The sequence below is a fragment of the Anomalospiza imberbis genome, chromosome 26, assembly GCF_031753505.1.
Source record: "Anomalospiza imberbis isolate Cuckoo-Finch-1a 21T00152 chromosome 26, ASM3175350v1, whole genome shotgun sequence".
Lineage (NCBI taxonomy): Eukaryota > Metazoa > Chordata > Aves > Passeriformes > Viduidae > Anomalospiza > Anomalospiza imberbis.
The window spans coordinates 6,787,862-6,805,044 of NC_089706.1; the positions used below are offsets into that span (position 1 = coordinate 6,787,862).

General features: G+C 61.9%; 3 protein-coding genes across 4 annotated transcripts; 1 reads left to right on the forward strand and 2 right to left on the reverse strand.

The window, feature by feature from the left end:
* Positions 1-455: 455 nt before the first annotated feature.
* Positions 456-3,807, forward strand: LOC137462629 (myb-related transcription factor, partner of profilin-like). 2 transcript variants are annotated; one of them, XM_068173192.1, is made up of 2 exons: positions 456-1,099; positions 3,144-3,807. In XM_068173192.1, the coding sequence occupies exons 1-2, from the start codon at positions 622-624 to the stop codon at positions 3,674-3,676; spliced, it is 1,011 nt and encodes a 336-aa protein (XP_068029293.1). In that variant the 5' UTR covers positions 456-621; the 3' UTR covers positions 3,677-3,807. The 2 variants fall into 2 exon arrangements, with proteins under 2 accessions (XP_068029293.1, XP_068029295.1); XM_068173194.1 differs by having other exon boundaries at positions 456-1,093.
* Positions 3,808-4,374: 567 nt separating this feature from the next.
* SHISA4 (shisa family member 4) lies at positions 4,375-9,139 on the reverse strand. Its single transcript, XM_068173191.1, has 5 exons — positions 8,611-9,139; positions 7,395-7,566; positions 6,114-6,247; positions 4,876-5,058; positions 4,375-4,786 (listed from the first exon to the last, which is right to left on the reverse strand). Exons 1-5 carry the CDS (start codon positions 9,122-9,124, stop codon positions 4,740-4,742), a joined length of 1,050 nt encoding a protein of 349 aa, XP_068029292.1. The 5' UTR covers positions 9,125-9,139; the 3' UTR covers positions 4,375-4,739.
* A 147-nt stretch (positions 9,140-9,286) lies between these two features.
* Positions 9,287-16,977, reverse strand: INAVA (innate immunity activator). Its single transcript, XM_068173185.1, has 7 exons — positions 16,184-16,977; positions 15,464-15,588; positions 15,266-15,385; positions 14,398-14,602; positions 12,559-12,961; positions 11,175-11,739; positions 9,287-10,024 (listed from the first exon to the last, which is right to left on the reverse strand). Exons 1-7 carry the CDS (start codon positions 16,263-16,265, stop codon positions 9,932-9,934), a joined length of 1,593 nt encoding a protein of 530 aa, XP_068029286.1. The 5' UTR covers positions 16,266-16,977; the 3' UTR covers positions 9,287-9,931.
* Positions 16,978-17,183: the final 206 nt, after the last annotated feature.

A 17,183-nucleotide genomic window follows, 5' to 3' on the forward strand; every position in this document is an offset into this window, starting at 1 on the left:
CCCCCTGTTCCGGGACACCCATGTGCGTGGCTGAGAGGCGGCTCCCGGTACAGGTGAAACGCCGTTTTGGGGGGCATTTCTGCAGCTACGCAGCGCCGTGGCCCCAACGGGAGGAGCAGTATCCGTACCACGGGGTCCTCATGCCCCTTGCCCCAGCATTCCTGCCCCTTGGGGCGGCCCCTGCTAAAGCGGGCACCGCGGGGCCATTGGGACATCCCATCCGGCCGGCCCCGATGTGAGAGCACCAGGGGCGTCACCCGAACACCGACGGTGCCACCTAAACCACGGGGGGCCGGGGCGCAGCGGGGCCGTGCAGCTCCCGAGGGTGAGGGTGGAGGGCCGGCAGGGGGCGCCGTTAACGAACCGGGGGCGCTGCTGTGCGCGGCGGGGCCGGCAGGGGGCGCCGTTAACGCACCGGGGCCTCCGTTAACGAACCGGGGGCGGAGCGGCGCGCGGCGGGGCCGGCAGGGGGCACGGTGCAGCCCCGGCCCGTCCGGTCCGTCCCGGATCCGGTACTGGGGGTGTCCGGCTCCGCTCGGTACCGGGGAACCCGCGCAGGGCACACGGCGGCGGCGATGGACGGCGGGGCGGCGGCATGAGGCGGCGGAGGCGGCGGGGAGCATGGCGGCGGCGGGCGGCGGCGGGGCGCGGCGGGGGCTGCTGAAGCGGAAGCCGAACTTCACGCTGCAGGAGCTGGAGGTGCTGATGAGCGAAGTGCTCCGCTACGAGCCGCTGCTGTTCGGCGCCGCCGCCGGTACCGTGAACGCGTACGAGAAGCAGAAGATCTGGTGGCGGATCACGCACAAGGTGAACGCCGCCGGCCGCCACCAGCGCGACATCGGTGAGGTGAAGAACCGCTGGCGGGGGCTACGCCGCCGCGCCGGGGACAAGATCAGCCGGCACCGGCTGGAGCGGCAGGGACCGGCCGGCAGGGCCGCCGCCAGGAACGGGAACACCGGGAGCACCGGGAATAACGGGAGCAACGGGAACGGCGCGGCCGAGCCCGGCCCGGGGCCCGCCCCTGCCCCCGTCTGGGGTCCTCGCGGCGCCGCCGGAACCGACCCTCGCAGCGCCGGGGGCTCCGCACAGCACGGTGAATGTGCGGGCAGCGGCAGGGGGACGGGGCAGGGACGCGGGGATGCTGGGGCCGGGACGGAAGAGTGGAGAGACGGACATGGGGGACCAGAACACGGACATGCGGGACCGGGACTAGGACAGGAGAGAACGGGGCAGGGATGCTGGGACCAGGTTGCAGAGGGACCGGCACACAGACACAGGCCCTGGGACCGGTACAGGTGTATGGTGGGACAGGGACATGAAGAACCAGGACACAGACGTGGGAGACCGGGGCAGGGACTTGCTGGGTGACGGAGGGATGAAATAGGGGCACACAGATGAGGTGGAATGGGACATCGAGAAATGGGTTTAGGAAGTGGGGAAAAGCAACAGGTACATGGGGACACTGGGACTAGGACATATGCATGGAGGAATTTCTCCCCATTATCCCATCTAACCGTGGTCTCAAGAGAGATGAGGACCAGGACCAGAACATGCAGGACCAGGACATGGACATGGGAAGCCAGGAAACAGACACAGGGCCACTGGGATTGGGAGAGGATGGGAGGAACAGGGACACAAGGGGACCAGGAAGTGAAGGGATCAGGATACAGAAGACCACAGTAGTGACATGGAGATTCTGTGACCTAGATGTGGGGGTCCAGGACACAGACATGGGGGACTGAGACCTGGATGCAAGAGAACTGAGACTGAAACAGGTCACTGGGACCAGGACAGGTGCATTCAGGGACACAGGAGACCAGGACCAGGGTGTGGGGGATCAGAAAAAGGACACAGCCAGACCAGGATGCAGGGGCAGGTGCATGGAGAGATGGGGATGGGGTCTCAGGGGACCTGGCTCAGCACCTGGAGAACCAGGATACAGGGCATCAGGACAGGGACATGAGGAACTGGGACAGGGACACAGAGGCACTGGGACCAGTACAGGGACATGGAGTAACCAGGACACAGGGGACCAGCACAGAAACATGGTACTGGGACAGGTACACAGGAGAGCCAGGACCAAGAGCAGAGGACAAGGAGCAAGAAACTGGGAGCAGGACAGGTGTGTAGAGGGACCAGGACAGGAACACTGGGACAGGAGATTAGGGCCAGGACAGGGACACTGGGACCATGCCATGGGGGACAGGGACATGGACACAGGGGACAATGGCAGGGACATGGAGGATTGGGACAGGGACATGAGGGATATGGGGGCATCTAGGCCTGGAAATATACATGGAGGGACTGGGACACAGATCCAGGGCAGTGGTGTGAGGGGACTGGGACCAAGATGTGGGAAAAATCAGGACCAGGACTCTGGGACCACTACAGGTGCATGGAGGGACTGGGGCTGGAGCAGTGGGGCAGGGACACAGAGGGAACATAGAGTCAGGGCAAAGGGATAAGAACATGGAATATTGGGACAGGGACACAGGTGACAGGGATGTGGGAGGACCAGGATAGGGACATAGGAGACAGGGAGAATAACAGGGGCAGCTAGACTAGGACAGAAGGGTACCAGGATCAGGGCATGGATACGGATGACTGGGATTAGGACAGGGACAAAAGGCACAGGATACTGGGACCTGGACAGGGATAAGAAGGGGCTGGGAACAGGGCAAAGATACGGTGGGACTGGGACACTGACATGGGCCAGGACCAGCACAGAGACAAGAAACATGCCATACTGGGACCAGAACAGGGACATGGGGGTTAGTGGGGTGAGAACTGGGACATGGTGGTACCAGGTCCAAACAGGAACATAGAGGCACCACATTCAGGACAGGGATGTGTATGGACTAGGGCAGGGATGTGAGGGTACCAGGACCATACAGACAGATGGGGACACCACATTCAGGACAGGGGTATGGGAATACTGGGAACAGGAGAGGGACAAGGGACACGGGATAGGGTTGAACCATCATGAGGGACACGGGACTATGGAGCTAGATATAGATGGAACCCGGACTGGGTGCAGGAGAGCGGATGTGGGAGCACAGGGATGGAGACAACAGGGTCTATCACTTGGTCCGTGGGGCACTGGGCACACGGGAGAGCCCTGCAGCTCCCCCTCCGTCCCACAGGTGTCAAGGAGGAGCCAGTGAAGGAGGAGCCTGTAGAGGTGAAGACTGAGCCCTTTCACGGCCCTGCTGCCGATGGCATTCCCGGCCGTGGCTCAGACTGTCGGCTGCCCCGCACCGGCATCTGCTCGCCCAACGAGCTGTGCGAGGGCTGGAGCCGGAGCCCCCCGCGCTCCGCACCCTCCGAACTCTCCCTCGGCGACCTACGCGGGCAGCAGGAGCCGCTGGGCTCCGACTTCCCGAGCCTGCTCTTGGAGCAGGAGGCCGAGCAGCTCAGTCACTGCCGTGCGGGAGAGGCGGGGTCCCCCGGGGCGGCGGGGCTGGACGGGACCCCCGAGTGCCCCCAGTTCAGCCTCGTGCAGTCCAATGAGCGGCTGGTGCAGGAGATGCGGGCGTTCCGCCGGGAATACGCCGAGAGCCGTCGGGAGACCACAGCGGTGCTGCGCGGCATCGCCCAGGCACTGGGCGTGCTCAGTCGCAGCCTGGCCGAAATCCGTGACCTCTACCTCCGGGAGCGGGGGGTCCCCAAATCATGAGCCTCCCACGCAGCTGGCTGTGTACACACACCCCTACCCCTCCCCCCAGAACCCACGTCACTGCTTTTATTATTATTTTTATTATTATTTCTTTTCCTCTCCATCCCACTTCAATAAAACTCGGAGCTGCAGCCCCACGGCTCCCCCCATGCCAGGCACCTCAGATGATTTTTGGGGATGTTGCAGGGTACTGGGAGATGGGACAGGGCAGGGGTTTGTCCTTCCAGGCGGCTCTGCCTGGCTTTTGTCCTGGACTGATGGAGTCTGGTCCCAAATTTAGCCAGCAATGCCGGCAGGGATGAATCCCACCAGGAACAACCATCGGGGTGACAAACCACCCACCCTCCCCCGCTTATTCCTGTTCAGGGAAGGGGGCATGCATAGAGGAATTGTTCATGCGCCCACAGTCCCAATCCCAGCACAGAATTTGCTGTTTTCTCACTTGAAAGATTCCAGGGGTGGTTTCACGCCCCCGTCTTGAGTGGGGCTGGGTGGGCAGCAGCACTCCAGGCTGGCTCATCCAAGCGGCTGATTTGGTGGGAATTAGTCGTCCCAACACAATTTTGGGATGGAGAAGTCTTGGGAGCAGAAGGGACAGGGCAGAATTCATGTTCCCCCATTTTACAATTCGTGGAAAAGGGTTGGGGGCATTGCCCTCCCTTTTTTTCCCCATTAGAGTCACCAAGACGACACCAGGCTGTGGGCACAAGATGTGGTTTAATGCCAACCCCGGAGGGAAGAGCCGGGGGTGAATCAGGGGGTAGGTGTGTAGGGAGACAGCGGTGCACGGCCCTCGGAGGACCGCCCCCACCCCGGGAACCCCTCCGCTGGTGCTCGGGGCCATTGGCACCCAGAGCCGGAGGCGTAGATGCCCACAAAGGGCCCAGTGTGCGGCACAAGGGCCGCCCTGTTCTGCTGGCACCAGATCACCCCCGGCTGGCCGGGAAGAGCACGATCCAGTGCCGGCTAAGGCTAAGGCAGCCCCCCAGCGCCAGGGAGGGTCCCTGGGGTTCCCAGCCTGGCCCCGCTGGCCGGCGGCAGGTGCAGGGGTCCCCGTGGGGACTTATGCTCCAGGGTAGCTGGGCTGTGCCGGGACATAGGGTGGTGGTGCTGCGCAGGGAGCAGACGGTGTGTCACCAGGCCACCAGGCCTGCCGGGGAATAGGGAGGGTCCCCGTTCCCCCCACCCCCCGTGCTCACCTGTGGGATTGTAGACAGGGGGGCCGGAGGGGTACATGGGGTACTGGGCAGCGGGGCCGGGCGGGGGGTACATGGCCATGGGGGTGAAGCCAGGCTGGGGAGGTGTAGGGCCGGCTTTGGGGTCCACGGGAAAGGGAGCTGGGGGAGCTGCAGGGGGGTAGCTGGACAGGGGAATTTCCGGGCCTGCGGGAGAGATTGGGGAGGTCTGCGGCACCCTGACACAGGGACAGGGATGGTGCCTAAGAGTGGCAGCAGCCCTCGGGGTGGTGGGTGCTGGGGTGTTACCCACACCCCACTGCAGTGCCCAATTTCCCCCCCCATCCCTTCAGGTGCCACCACCTCACCCCCCAGCCACAACCCCTCCACCTTGTACCTCAGGACCTCTCCTTCTCCCCCATCTCTGTACCCTACCTCTCCTCCTACACCTTTATGCGTGCAGTCCACCCCCCACCCCCCCGATCCCCCCCCTGCATTCCAACAGCCCCCCTTCTCTTTGCCTCCCCCACCACTCCCCCCACCCCACAGCTACAAGACTCTTCTGTTCCCTCTCATCTCTCATCCCTTCAGCTTCCACCTTTCACCTCAACACCCCTGCACATCTCTAGTACCCCCTGCCAGACCCCTTCACCCTGTACCTACAGGATCTTGCAAACCCCCATCCCTGCAACTTGCCCCTTTCCATCCCCAGGCCTCCCTGCATTCCTTGAGCCCCCCTCAAAATCCCACCACCCTGTAACTCCAGAACCCTCCTGTAGCCCCCCCCATCCCTAGTGCCCTACTCCCACACTCTGATCCCCCCCCACATTCCTCCAGACCCCCCCCCCCCGCCTCTTCCCAAACCCCTCCACTCTCTACCTACAGGACCCTCCTGCCATCTCCCACCCCTATAGCCCACACACACCCCCCAATTCCCACAGGCCTCCGTCCAGGCTCCCCCAATCCCCCACCCTCTACCTACAGCACCGTCATGCATCAAACCTCCTCCTGCAACCCCCAACCATGCATCCCCCATTCCTGCACCTTCCCATTCCCCAGGTCCACTTAACCCTGCACCTCCTTACCTGCAGGACCCTCTCCTCCTGCACACCCTGCATCCCCCATTCTTACAGCCCTCCACCAGAATCCCCTTCCCCCTGAAATCCTCTAGGCCCCCTCAACCCCACTCCACCCTCTTTTCCTACAGGACCCTCCTTCACCCCCTCCTCCTGCACCCCCATCCCTGCCCCCCAGACCCACACCTTGCAGGGGTGTGCGGGGGTGCTGCCGGCGCTGGTACAAGTAGCAGCAGGAGCACATGAAGCAGCAGACGATGGTGGTGACGATGGCGATGAAAAGCACCACAGCTGAGGCAATGCCCGCGATGGTCTTGGGGCTGTAGGACCCCCGGGCATGGGGAGCAGGTGCTGGGGGGCACCCAGGGCACACACCCCCAGCCAGCACCCACTGATACTGCCCACTGTCCCATACCCAGCACCCAGTGACACTGCCCAGTGCCCAGAACCTATGCCCATGACATTGTCCAGCACTGCTATCAGCACCCAGTAGCAGTGACCACTGCCCAGCAAGCACCCAGTAGCATTGTCCACCCAGTAGCAGTGCCCAGTACCCAGTGACAATGCCCTGTACCAGTGCCCACTGCCCAGTGACCAGCATCCAGCACCCAGTGCCAACACCCAGTACCAGTGACCAATGCACAGCATCCATCCCTCAGTGCGCTGGTCCCAGTACCAGTGCACAGCAACCAGTGCCCAGTACCAGTGTCCAGCACCCAGAACCCAATACCAGCACCCAGTACCAATCCCAAGAGCCTGGCACCCAGTACCAGTACCAAGTGCACAGCACCCAGTAGCAAAGCACCAATGCCCAGTACCAGTGCCTAGAGACCAAACAACCCAGTACCAGTATCCAACACCCAGTACCAGTGCCCAGTACCCAACACTCAATGCCCAGCACCCAATGTTAGTGTCCAGCACCCAGAGCCAACAGCCTGGCAGCCCAGTAGCACTGCCCAGTACCACTCCCCAGTGCTCAGAACCAGTGCACAGTACCTGCATTCAGCATCCAGTAACAGTGCCCAATTCCCAACACCCAGTGCCCCCACCAAGTACCAGTGCAGAGCATCCAGTATCCAGCACCCACTGCCACTGCTCAGTGCCAATGTCCAACCCCCAGTACCACTGGCCAGCATCCAGTACCAGTGCCCAGCATCCAGTACCAATGCCCAGCACCCAGCATTCAGTATGAGTGCCCAGTACCAGTGCTCAGCAGACAGCACCACTGCTGAATGCCCACAACTCAATGCCCAGCACCCAGTACCAGTGCCCAGCACCCAATGCCCAATACCCACTACAAGGGCCCAGATACCACTGCCCAGTACCCAATACCAGTGCCCAGCACCACTGCCCAATGCAGAGCACACAATGACCAGCACCCAGTACAACTGCCCATCACCAGCACCCAGTCCCAGAACCCAGCCCTCTCTGGAGAGCCCCCAATCCCATCAGCCCCAGCTGTGGCACCTGAAGGCAAGGCAGTGGCGCTGCTGGCGCTCGGTGAGCAGGCGCAGAGGGTCTCGGCAGCAGTACCGCTGGTGGCACGTGCCACAGCAGAAGGTGAAGAACTCGCAGTCGAAGCCAGGGTGCCATGACCCGTTTCTGTCCACGTACCACAGGCAGTCTTCACCCCCGGCCACTGTGGATAGCCGCCCATCACTGGGGCCTTGGAGCACCTTGGATCACCACCCTCAGGGGCATCAGCAGCACCCCATGCCCTTCCTCCCCCACATGAGCACAGCCTGTACCCCACTGTGTCCTATTCCCCTTGTACCCCATTCCATCCTGCCCCAGTACATCCTGCCCCAAAGTGTGCCCCGATACACCCCCAAATACCCTGCTCCTTGCTGTCCCCCTGTCCCTCATACCTAGCCCCACTTCCCCTATACCCTGCTCTGTCCTGCCCCACGGACCCCCAGATTGTGCCCCTATGTATTCCCAAACCCCTGCTCTGCTCCATCCTGCCCCATATCTCTTAAAACCCTGCTCCATCCTGCCCTTGTGTACCCCCATATCCTGCTCCATCCCACTCCACTTCCTTCCAAACCCTGCCCCTATGTACCTCCATACCCTGCTCCATCCAGCCCTACATCCCTGCAGATGCCCCTGTATCCCATCCAGCTCTTCGACCCCTCCAGATTCCTCCAGATCTCCCCAGTTTCCCATCCTTCTGCCTGTTCCAGTAGCACTTCCCACTCTATTTCTGTCCGGAGCCACCTGTCTTCCCAGAAATAGCCGCGGCCCGAGGCTCGGGGGCGGCCGGAGGCGCCGGGGCAGCGGGCGGGCAGCCACGGAAATGGGCCTTGAGGGAATCTCACATGGCATTATTCACACACTCCAGAATGGGATCACAGCAGCTCAGGGACAAGTGGCCACAGGGTTCGTGCATAGGAAGCCCCCAGATCCCCCTGGGCTGGGCATCCCAGCTCGGTTGGCCACCGGCTCCGTGCCTGCTGTTCCCGGGGACACTCCGAAAGCGGCATATGGGAGGCGGGTTTGGGGGTAGTGGACACAGTTCCCAGGGGGACACTGTGTTGCAAGCAACCCCCGGTGAAAGGGGCCGTGTGTGGCACTAAGTCCCTCCCAGCCAGCGGGATCCCCGTGTCACAGATGGTGGCACCGTGTCCAGTCGCAGGGTGGCACCGGATCCCCCGGCCCTCCCCGGTCCCCGTATATCTCTTACCCATCGAGGCGGCCACGGCCACCAGCAGGGTCCCAGCCAGGGGCCAGCCGCTCCCGGGGCCGCCGGGCCCCATCCCGGGGTCAGAGCCGGTGTCCCCGCTCAGAGCTGCCCGGGACAAGGGCGGCGGCTGCGCGGCGGCACCGGGACCAGGGCCGCTCCCGTGGCCGGTCCTGGTGCCGCCCGGTGCCGGTGCTGCGGGGCCGCTCCCTCTGCCGGTATCTCGCGGTGCCGTCCGGTGCCGGTGCGGGGCCAGCGCAGGCCCGCAGTGACGCCGCAGCCCGGCGGCACTCGGTTGCTGCTCGGTGTCCACCCCCCGCTCCCGTCCCCCCGGCGCCGCCTCCCGCCGCAGCCACCGGCCCCCGCCCGCCCAAACCCTGAGGAGCGGCGCCGCCGGCTCCGGGCACTGGCAGGGCCGAGCGGGGATGCGGGGACCGGAGTGTCTTCTCTGGCATTGCCCCCCTCCACCACTGCACCCCCCTCGGCAACCCTTATTTCCCCTCTTCTTGCACCCCATCCCTTTGCTCGTCCTTGCACCACCCCCCATCCCCTACATCCAATCCCTTCCCTACCCCATGCTCCCCATCATTTCCCCTCCCAGCACCCCTTCTCCCACCTCATCCTACCCCTGCACTCCTTATTTGCCTGCCCTGCACCCCATCCCTTCCCTGCACCCCATCATTTTGGTTCACAGGACCCTTTCTCCAACCCCATCCTTTCCCAGAACACTTTATTTCCCTTCCCCTGCACCCCATCCCTTCACCCACCTCTGCACCCCTTCCCTGCACCCTTCCTGCCCACCCTCCTGCACCCCAACCCCGCACCCTTCACCTCCATTCCATCCTTCCCTTCTACTCTTCGCCCCCTTCCCAGCCTGGGTCACTGGGTACCAGGGTTGCAGAGTTGGATCTGGGGCAGCCTCTTGCCACTGGGATCACCTGATTACTGCCCCGAGCACAACCAGACCCCAAATCCTCAGAGTCGCATCCTGGCAATGCCAACGGGACCCAGGGATGGGGGACCTCAGAGGAGACATGGAGGTGACACATCCTGAGAGTGATGTACCCCAAAAACCACTTTTATTAGAGACCAGAACCTCAAATTCAGGGTCGTGATGACACCAAGGTCACCATAAGCACTGGGGTCACAGTGTCCCTATCAGCATTGCAGTGCCAGTGAGGGAACACGGGGTGGGGGCCAGCCCCTGCCACCCCTCTGTGGCTCCCTCCTGTGCCCCCACACCGGGGTGGGGAGGCATGAGACGTCCCTGCCGCCCCTGGGCCAGCCAGTATGTGCCCCCGCCCCAGGGTGGGGGCGTGAGCACTCACACTTGGGTGACAATCTCGTCATTCTCGGGCATGTAGACCTGCACGGGCACGCCGGCTGCCGTGCGTCGCAGCACCTGCACCGGGGGACCCTGGGGGGACAAAGACCCTGTGGATGTTGGTATCCTACCTTGTTTGAGGGGCACCACTGGGGGCACATCCTGGCACCAGGGTTGGGGTGGAGGAGTTGTGGGGGCATGGCCACAGGTCCCCACTTGCTCAGCCTGTGTCCCAGCTGTGCCATTGGTGCATTTGTCCCAGCAAGACTCCCAGGTGGAAAGGGGGAGCTGGCCACTGAGATGTCCGCAGGGACCCTTCCCTGCTCAAGGCCACCTCAGTGCTACCCCAAGGACCCACATGAGTCCTGCTTGTGGTACCTGGATGTGACATGAGGGACCCACATGGATCCTGCCTTAGGGAGCCCCCTGAAGTCCTGGTCCTTCCCATGGGACTCTCATGGGACCCCAGTCGTGCCCCAGTAACCCCCTTAAAGTTCTGTTCTTTCCCGTGGGACCCCAGTTCTGCAACAGGAACCCCCGTATGATCCTTGTCTTGCCCTTGGGATCTCCAAGAGAACGTAGGGACCTACATGGAACCCCAGTCCTGCTCCAGAGACACCCTTAAGGTCCTGGCCCTACCTCAGGGACTCACATGGGACCCCAGTCCTGTCTCAGGGGGTCCTGTTTCTGCCCCTAGAACCTACATGGAACTCCAAACCTGCCCATGGGACCCTCGGCAGGTCCTTATCCTGCCCCAAAGGACCTTAAAGACCTTACTTCTGTTCCCAAGAACAGAAGACCCTGGTCCTGGCCATTGGACCTCCTCAGGAACCCAGTCCTGTCCCAGGGACCCCTCTGGGACCCAAATTCTTCCTTTGTGATTCCTTCAGGACCCTAATCTTCCCATGGGGACCCACTCAGGACACTGGTCCTGCCCCAGGAACCATCAGGGACCCTCCAGACTCAACCTATAGGACCTTGGACCTGCTCAGAGAGTCCTGATCCTGCCCCAAAGGATCTTAAAAGACCTCGATCCTCTCCTCAGGACCCTCCTGAGACCATGGTCCTGCCCCCAGGGTCCCTTCTGGAATACCAGTCCTGTCCCAATAACCCGCATAGGACCTCACCAGAGCAGCATGTCCCTACACTACCTCAGGGTACCAACTCATTTCACCTGCATGACAGCACCCAGGAGGTCCCCCTTCTTCCACATGACCACTCCCAGCCAGACCCCGTGTCCTACCTGAACCAGTGACAGGATTCCATGAGCAATGGGCACATCCCTGGTGGTCCCACCATGGGGTCTCTGGAAAGCCCCTTGCCGGTCGAGGGAGTGGGGCCGGGCACCCCTCAGCCGGGCGCGCTGGTGCCATGACTTGAGCTCCTCAGTGACGGCAGCCTTGGAGAGCCCCCGGGCCCCAGCAGGTGCGTAGTCTTTCAGCGAAGGTGTGCGCACAATGCGGCTACGTGAGGGCACCAAGCGCTGGTACCGCAGTGGGGCCAGATCCTGCTCATACAGGAAAGTCAGGGGGCCAGCAGGTGGCAGGAGCTGGAGGGCACCCCGTGAGTAGTAACCAGGCTCAGCAAGGGGCAGTGGAACTGCAAAGGACATGTCAGGGCTGCTGCCCGGGGAGGTGGCGTGGGAGATGCTGGAGAGGTCGGAGATACTGTCATCGGAGCCAGAGCGGCACGCAGGGCCAGGGGTCAGGATGCAGGAGGTGGGCACAGTGACTGTGTAGTAGGTGGGGCGCCGGCGGGGTGCGGTGCTGCGGCCCCGTGGCTCAGCTGGTTGCCAGCATGGGTCCACCCTGCAGGCAAGACACTGTGGCTGCAGGAGGACCCTTCCCCTCTCCCTAAAGCCAGGGCAAGCCCTGGGAGAGATGCACCCATGGGTGTGGGGCACAGCCACCCTGTGGGGAGACATCTAGCCTCCTCCCAAGGGATTAGTTCATCCTCCCCATGGGGCTGACCTCCATAAATCTCCATAGGGTTACTTCCATGCTCCCCATGGGATTATCTCCAACCTCCTCTCAATGGACTTCTGTCCATCCTCCCCACAGGGTTTTCTCCCACATCCCCATAGGATTATTTTAATCCTGTCTCTGGGATTATCTCAATCCTCCCCATAATATTGTCTCCATCCTCCCAATGACTGAGCTCCATCATCTCCATAGGGTTAGTTCCATCCCTCCCCATGGGATTATGTCTGTCCTCCCCAGAAGATTTTCTTCATTCTCCCCATAGAGTAAGGTCCACACTTCCCTTGGTGTTCTCTCCATTATCTTCTCCATGGGATTATCTCCATCCTCCCCCCCACAGGTTTAGCTCCATCACCTCCATGAGGTTCTCTTCATCCTCTCCCACAGGATTACTCCCATCCTCCTTCCCACAGGGTTAGCTCCATTTTACTGCCAGTGGGAATATTTCCATCCTTCCTATGGGATTATTTCCAACATCCTCCCCATGAGCTGAGCTCCATCATCTTCACAGGGTCCTTCCCATCCTCCTTCCCATGGACTGAGCTCCATCCTCCACATGGGATTATCTCCATCCCCCTCTCCATGGGGTTATCTCCATCCTCCCCTGCAGAAGCCCTTGTCTATTCCCCCCCAATGCTCAGGACGTACCTTAGAGATTGGGTCTGTCCCTGCCGTCCTGACGGCTCTGGGGTGCTGGGAGCACTGGAACCCGCCTTGCGGCACAGCACCAGGGTCCGGATAGGGACGAACCGGTAGGGAGGGTCCCCTGTCCTGGACACTGGGGAGCCTGCAGAGTCAGGGCTGCTGGGGGCCAAGGAGCTGGCAGGGGCAGCAATCGGGGACCCAAGACAGCATTGGGAGCTCTGGGTTTCCCCACCCTTAGGGTCGATGCTGGGATTTTTGGCCCTCTCACAGGGTCTGTCCAGGCTGGTCTCCTGCCAGGGAATGGGGGGGGGCATCAGAAGCCCTGACACCTCCTTCTCCTCCTTGGTGGGGTCCTTGGGAGATGGGGACCTCCGAGGGGTGGCAGGTCCTGGTGGCTGTGTGTCCTCTGCAGGAGAGATGGAGGGTTGGGATGGTGGGGACACAAAGAGAGGATTGGGATGCAGGGAATAGGTGGATGGTTGGCATGGAGGGGAGATGTGGGGGGTTGGGATGGAAGGGACACACAGGGGAACGGCATGGAGGGGACATATGGCAGTGGAATGGGATGGAGGAGACACAGGGAGAGTAGGGATAGAGGGGACACAGGAAGGGTTGGAATGGAGGGAACACACCAGGGGCCTCCCCTGGTCCCCACAGCCCCCTCACTCTCCTCCAGCAGGCTGGTGTCAAATATGGAGCTCTCAAAGGAGGCACTGAGCTCCATGGGGCAGGGCCCTGCGAGAACAGAGCTGGGGCCGCCTCCGGGTGCCAAAGCGCTCCCACGGCCCCGCCACCACCCAGTGCGTCCCCGCGGGCCTCCGCTCCCCTCTCCCATGCCGCCTGTCCCAACACGCTCTGGGACGGCAGCACTACCGGCCAGGCCGGCTCTACCGAGCCGTGTGCAGTTCCCAGCCTGCCTGGGATGAGAAGGCTGGGGGCACCAACAGGGAAGGAGATACCGCCACCATGGCCCCGGTCCTTGGAGGGGACAGGGAAGGAGAGAATGGGGACCCCCGTGGATGGCCATCATTGGGATGGGGACACGGCAGCTGGGCCACATCCTGCCCCCCTTTGGGTGCAGGTGCTGAGGATGGGTGATTGGGGATAGTTAGGGGTGCAAGCGGCAAGGGTGAAGTATTAGGGTATTTTCAGGGGGGTGCAATCAACAGAGGTGAAGTACTGGGGTGGATTCAGTGGGGTACTGCTGGAGATGGTTAATCAGGGTGCATGCACTATGGATGAACTTTTGGGGTGCATTCAGGGGGTACATATGCCAGGAATGGTTTATTTGGGTGCATGCACTGGGGATGAAGTTTTGGGGTGTGTTCAAGGGGGTACATACATGAAGGATGGTGTGTTGGGGTGCATGCACTGAGGACTACATTTTGGGGTGCACTCACAAGGGTACAACCACCAGAGATGAAGTATTGGGGTACCTTCAAAAGGGTGCATTGACAGTGAGAGCGTATCAAGGTGCATGTACCAGGGATGGCCTTCCAGGGCTCATCCAAAGGGTATATTCAGCAGGGATGGGAAATTGGGGTGCATTGACCAGGGGGGTGTTGAGGAGGTGCATTCATTGGGGGTGTAGAATTGGGTTGTATTCATAGGGGATGGAAAGTTGGAGTGCATCCAGGGGTTGTATTCACCAGGAATGGGAATTCGGGGTGCATCCAGAGGGGTGCGTGCACTTGGGATGAAGGACTGGGCACCATCCAACGGGGTGCATTCACAGGAAATGGGTAATTCAGATGCATTCCCCAGGGACACCCAACCAAGCAGCACCCCATTCTGCCTCCCTGCTCTCCAGCATCCCCCTGCCATGGGGCTCGGGGGGCTCACCCTTGGCAGTACTGGTGTCCCGCTGCCCTGCCAGGAGCCGCCGCTGGTTCAGGACCTGTTCCAGATCCCGCAGCTTCTGCTCCTCCCGGAGTGCTGCTGTCTGCCGCCTCTTCCGCACCTGCCGGCCAATATTCTCCTCATGGCAGAGCCGGCGGGAGGCCTCAGCAATCTGCAGCTGCAGCGCCCGCTCCCGTTCCAGAGGGTCCTGGGGGCGGGGGACAGGCTCAGAAACACACCTTAACACCCCCAAGCCCCATATCATGCTTAACACCCCAATATCACCCATAGCACTTGGGATCCCAACCCCTCCCAGCATCTCATCTGGGACCCCAGCATCACTCTTGGAACCCAACACCACCCATTATGCTCAGGACCCCACCACTACCCATAACATTTGGAACCCACCTCCTCCCATAATTCTGGCACCCCGCTACACCTGGGACCTCCCCCCATACCCATCACCTTGGCATCCCAACTCCACACATTATGGTTAGGACCCCATGATAACCCCATTAACTCAACACCCCAACACCACCCATCATGCTTGGAACCCTATCTTGTCCCATCTCCTGGGCACCCCAACACCAAATATTGCATTCAGAACCCAAACACCTCCCTTCATTGGGGCATCTCAGCACCCCAACACCATCCATCATGCTTGAAAGCACTCCCTTGCCCTTCTCACCTACAGCACTTGGCACCCAACTGCCACCCATGGGATGGGGATGGCAACATTTCCAGGTGACCCTCAGGCAGCTTCCACAGCAGAGGAGAGGGGATGGGATGGGATGGGATGGGATGGGATGGGATGGGATGGGATGGGATGGGATGGGTCCCCATCACTTTTGCACCCCAAGGACTGCCTCACCACCCCACGCAGAATGGCGATCTCATCCAGCTTGAAGGCAGCCCCGATCCTGCGATGGACCTTGGGGGGCTTCTCGCCGGCTTTCAGGGGGTACTCACAGGGCAGGGTCCCTGTCAGCTCCTGAGGATGGCACAGGGACACTGAGCAGAGCCATGGCAGCATGTGAACGTGGGCAGGGGGTCCTCATGCCCTGCTCACCGCCTCACGCAGGCACAGCCGCCGCAGCTCCTGGATGCAGCCATCAAGCTGGGCCTCCAGTGCCTGCTGCTGCCGCTGTCCCACCTGCACCCGCTCCTTCGCTGGGGACACTGGGCTGTCAGGGCCTGGAACAGACACATGGACATCTGGAGGGATGGGAGCATCCAGGTACCACCCTCCACCGCCCCACAGCCTCCCTGCCTTAGTTTCCCTCCACCGCAAGGGGAGGAAAAAGCAGCCATGACTCTTCCAGCAGCACCCATTGGTATTCCAACCCCCAGGGTATCCAGGAACCCCTCTCCCAGCAGCACCCATGGGTCCTCCAATCCCCCAGGGTATGCATGAAATTCCCCCAGCAGCACTATGGGTGCTTCAGCCCCCTCAGGACACGTGTGACGTCCCTGCTGGGGGGTGGGAGGGGGGGCACAGGAGGAAGGTTTCAGTCTGACTCAGCCATCCCAAGCCAAACCCGTCTGAGTCAAATCCTTACCAGAGCACCCCCCACTACACTTCGGGTGCCTCCCCAAACACAGGGGAAGCCTCCATTCCTCCACCCCTTCATTTCCCCAAAGCTTTCTCCAGGCAGCTCATGTGTCCCTAGTGTGTTCCCATGCACCGAAATGCTCTGTTCTCTGCCTGAAGGAGGGACACGTCTATCAGAGCACCCATGGGCGACAGGGGCACTCCAAAACCTCCCTCACCCCCAAACCCCCTTCTCACCCGAGTGCAGCATGATCCCTCTGTCCATGTCACTTGCTTCTCCCATGCCGCGCCGAGAGCCTGCAGGCAACAGCGGGGACATAGCTCGTCCCTACGCCCCCAGCCGGGCTGCACCCATGGGTGCCTCCCACCCTGCACCCCTAAATTCCCTCATGCGACCCCGGGCGTGCCACGATGGCGGCGGAGGGGAGGCGAGGCTATGTTTGCTTTGCCTTCTTGTAGGTCCTACCATAAATGAAGGGTGCGGACTGCTCGAGGCGGGGGGAGGGTGACACCCTCGAAGGGGTCAAAGGTGGTCGCGGTGGGGTGGGGGGAAGGGCTGAGGGGCCCCTCGCTCCCGCCCCAGCTGGTTTCGCTGGGCACCTCTCCCAGTTTTCCTTTCTTATCCATCTGGGCTGGCAGCGGATCCTGGGGTGGGAGGGACCGCTGGCCTCGGAAAAGGGGGTCCCCAACACCCCAAGACTCCCAAACTCTTGGGGAGGGAGTGAAAGGGAGGCAGTGGGGCGGGGGGGAGGGGGCTCACACCGCTTTTCCAGCGCCGTCACCTGGCCATGCCTCAGTTTCCCCAGCCCGCTCCACGTCGCACCGGGCCGCCAGAGGCAGGACGGAGGTCCCGGGGGTCCTGGCGGGATGGGAGAATCCCTTACCTGAGCCCGCCGCCGCTGCCGGCTCCGCTGCGCCGGGGCACGGACGGGTCTGGGCTTGAGCGGAGGGAGGAGCAGGGTGAGCAACATCTGCCCCAGTCCCCGCCCCGCTGGACGGCCCTCCAGCGGCTGCACGGCCCTGCATGGAATGGAATGACGCTGCACGGCATGGCACATTTGAAGCATGGCATGGAATGGCATGGTACGGTATGGATGTGTCACAGCATGGCCTGGTACATCACAGCAGGGGGTGGTGCAGTTCGGTGTGGTGTGGCACCGCAGCCCAGCACAGCCTAGCACGGTGCTCGCTGGAGGTTCCATCCCTAGTGCCATGTATGCATAGGCCAAGCACAAGA

Bases quoted from the DNA above. Each gene is read 5' to 3' on its own strand.
- SHISA4 (XM_068173191.1), bottom strand. From the start codon at position 9,124: ATGGGGTGCAAGAAGAGGGGAAATAAGGGTTGCCGAGGGGGGTGCAGT. The intron at 7,567-8,610 runs GTAAGAGATATA...GGCTATCCACAG, and splicing joins GGCCGTGGCCGCCTCGATGG to TGGCCGGGGGTGAAGACTGC. The intron at 6,248-7,394 runs GTGCCACAGCTG...GGGGTCCTACAG, and splicing joins CGCCACTGCCTTGCCTTCAG to CCCCAAGACCATCGCGGGCA.
- LOC137462629 (XM_068173192.1), top strand. From the start codon at position 622: ATGGCGGCGGCGGGCGGCGGCGGGGCGCGGCGGGGGCTGCTGAAGCGG. The intron at 1,100-3,143 runs GTGCGGGCAGCG...TCCGTCCCACAG, and splicing joins CTCCGCACAGCACGGTGAAT to GTGTCAAGGAGGAGCCAGTG.
- INAVA (XM_068173185.1), bottom strand. From the start codon at position 16,265: ATGTCCCCGCTGTTGCCTGCAGGCTCTCGGCGCGGCATGGGAGAAGCA. The intron at 15,589-16,183 runs GTGAGAAGGGGG...TGTCTGTTCCAG, and splicing joins AGGGATCATGCTGCACTCGG to GCCCTGACAGCCCAGTGTCC. The intron at 14,603-15,265 runs GTGAGGCAGTCC...CCCCGCCCCCAG, and splicing joins TCGCCATTCTGCGTGGGGTG to GACCCTCTGGAACGGGAGCG.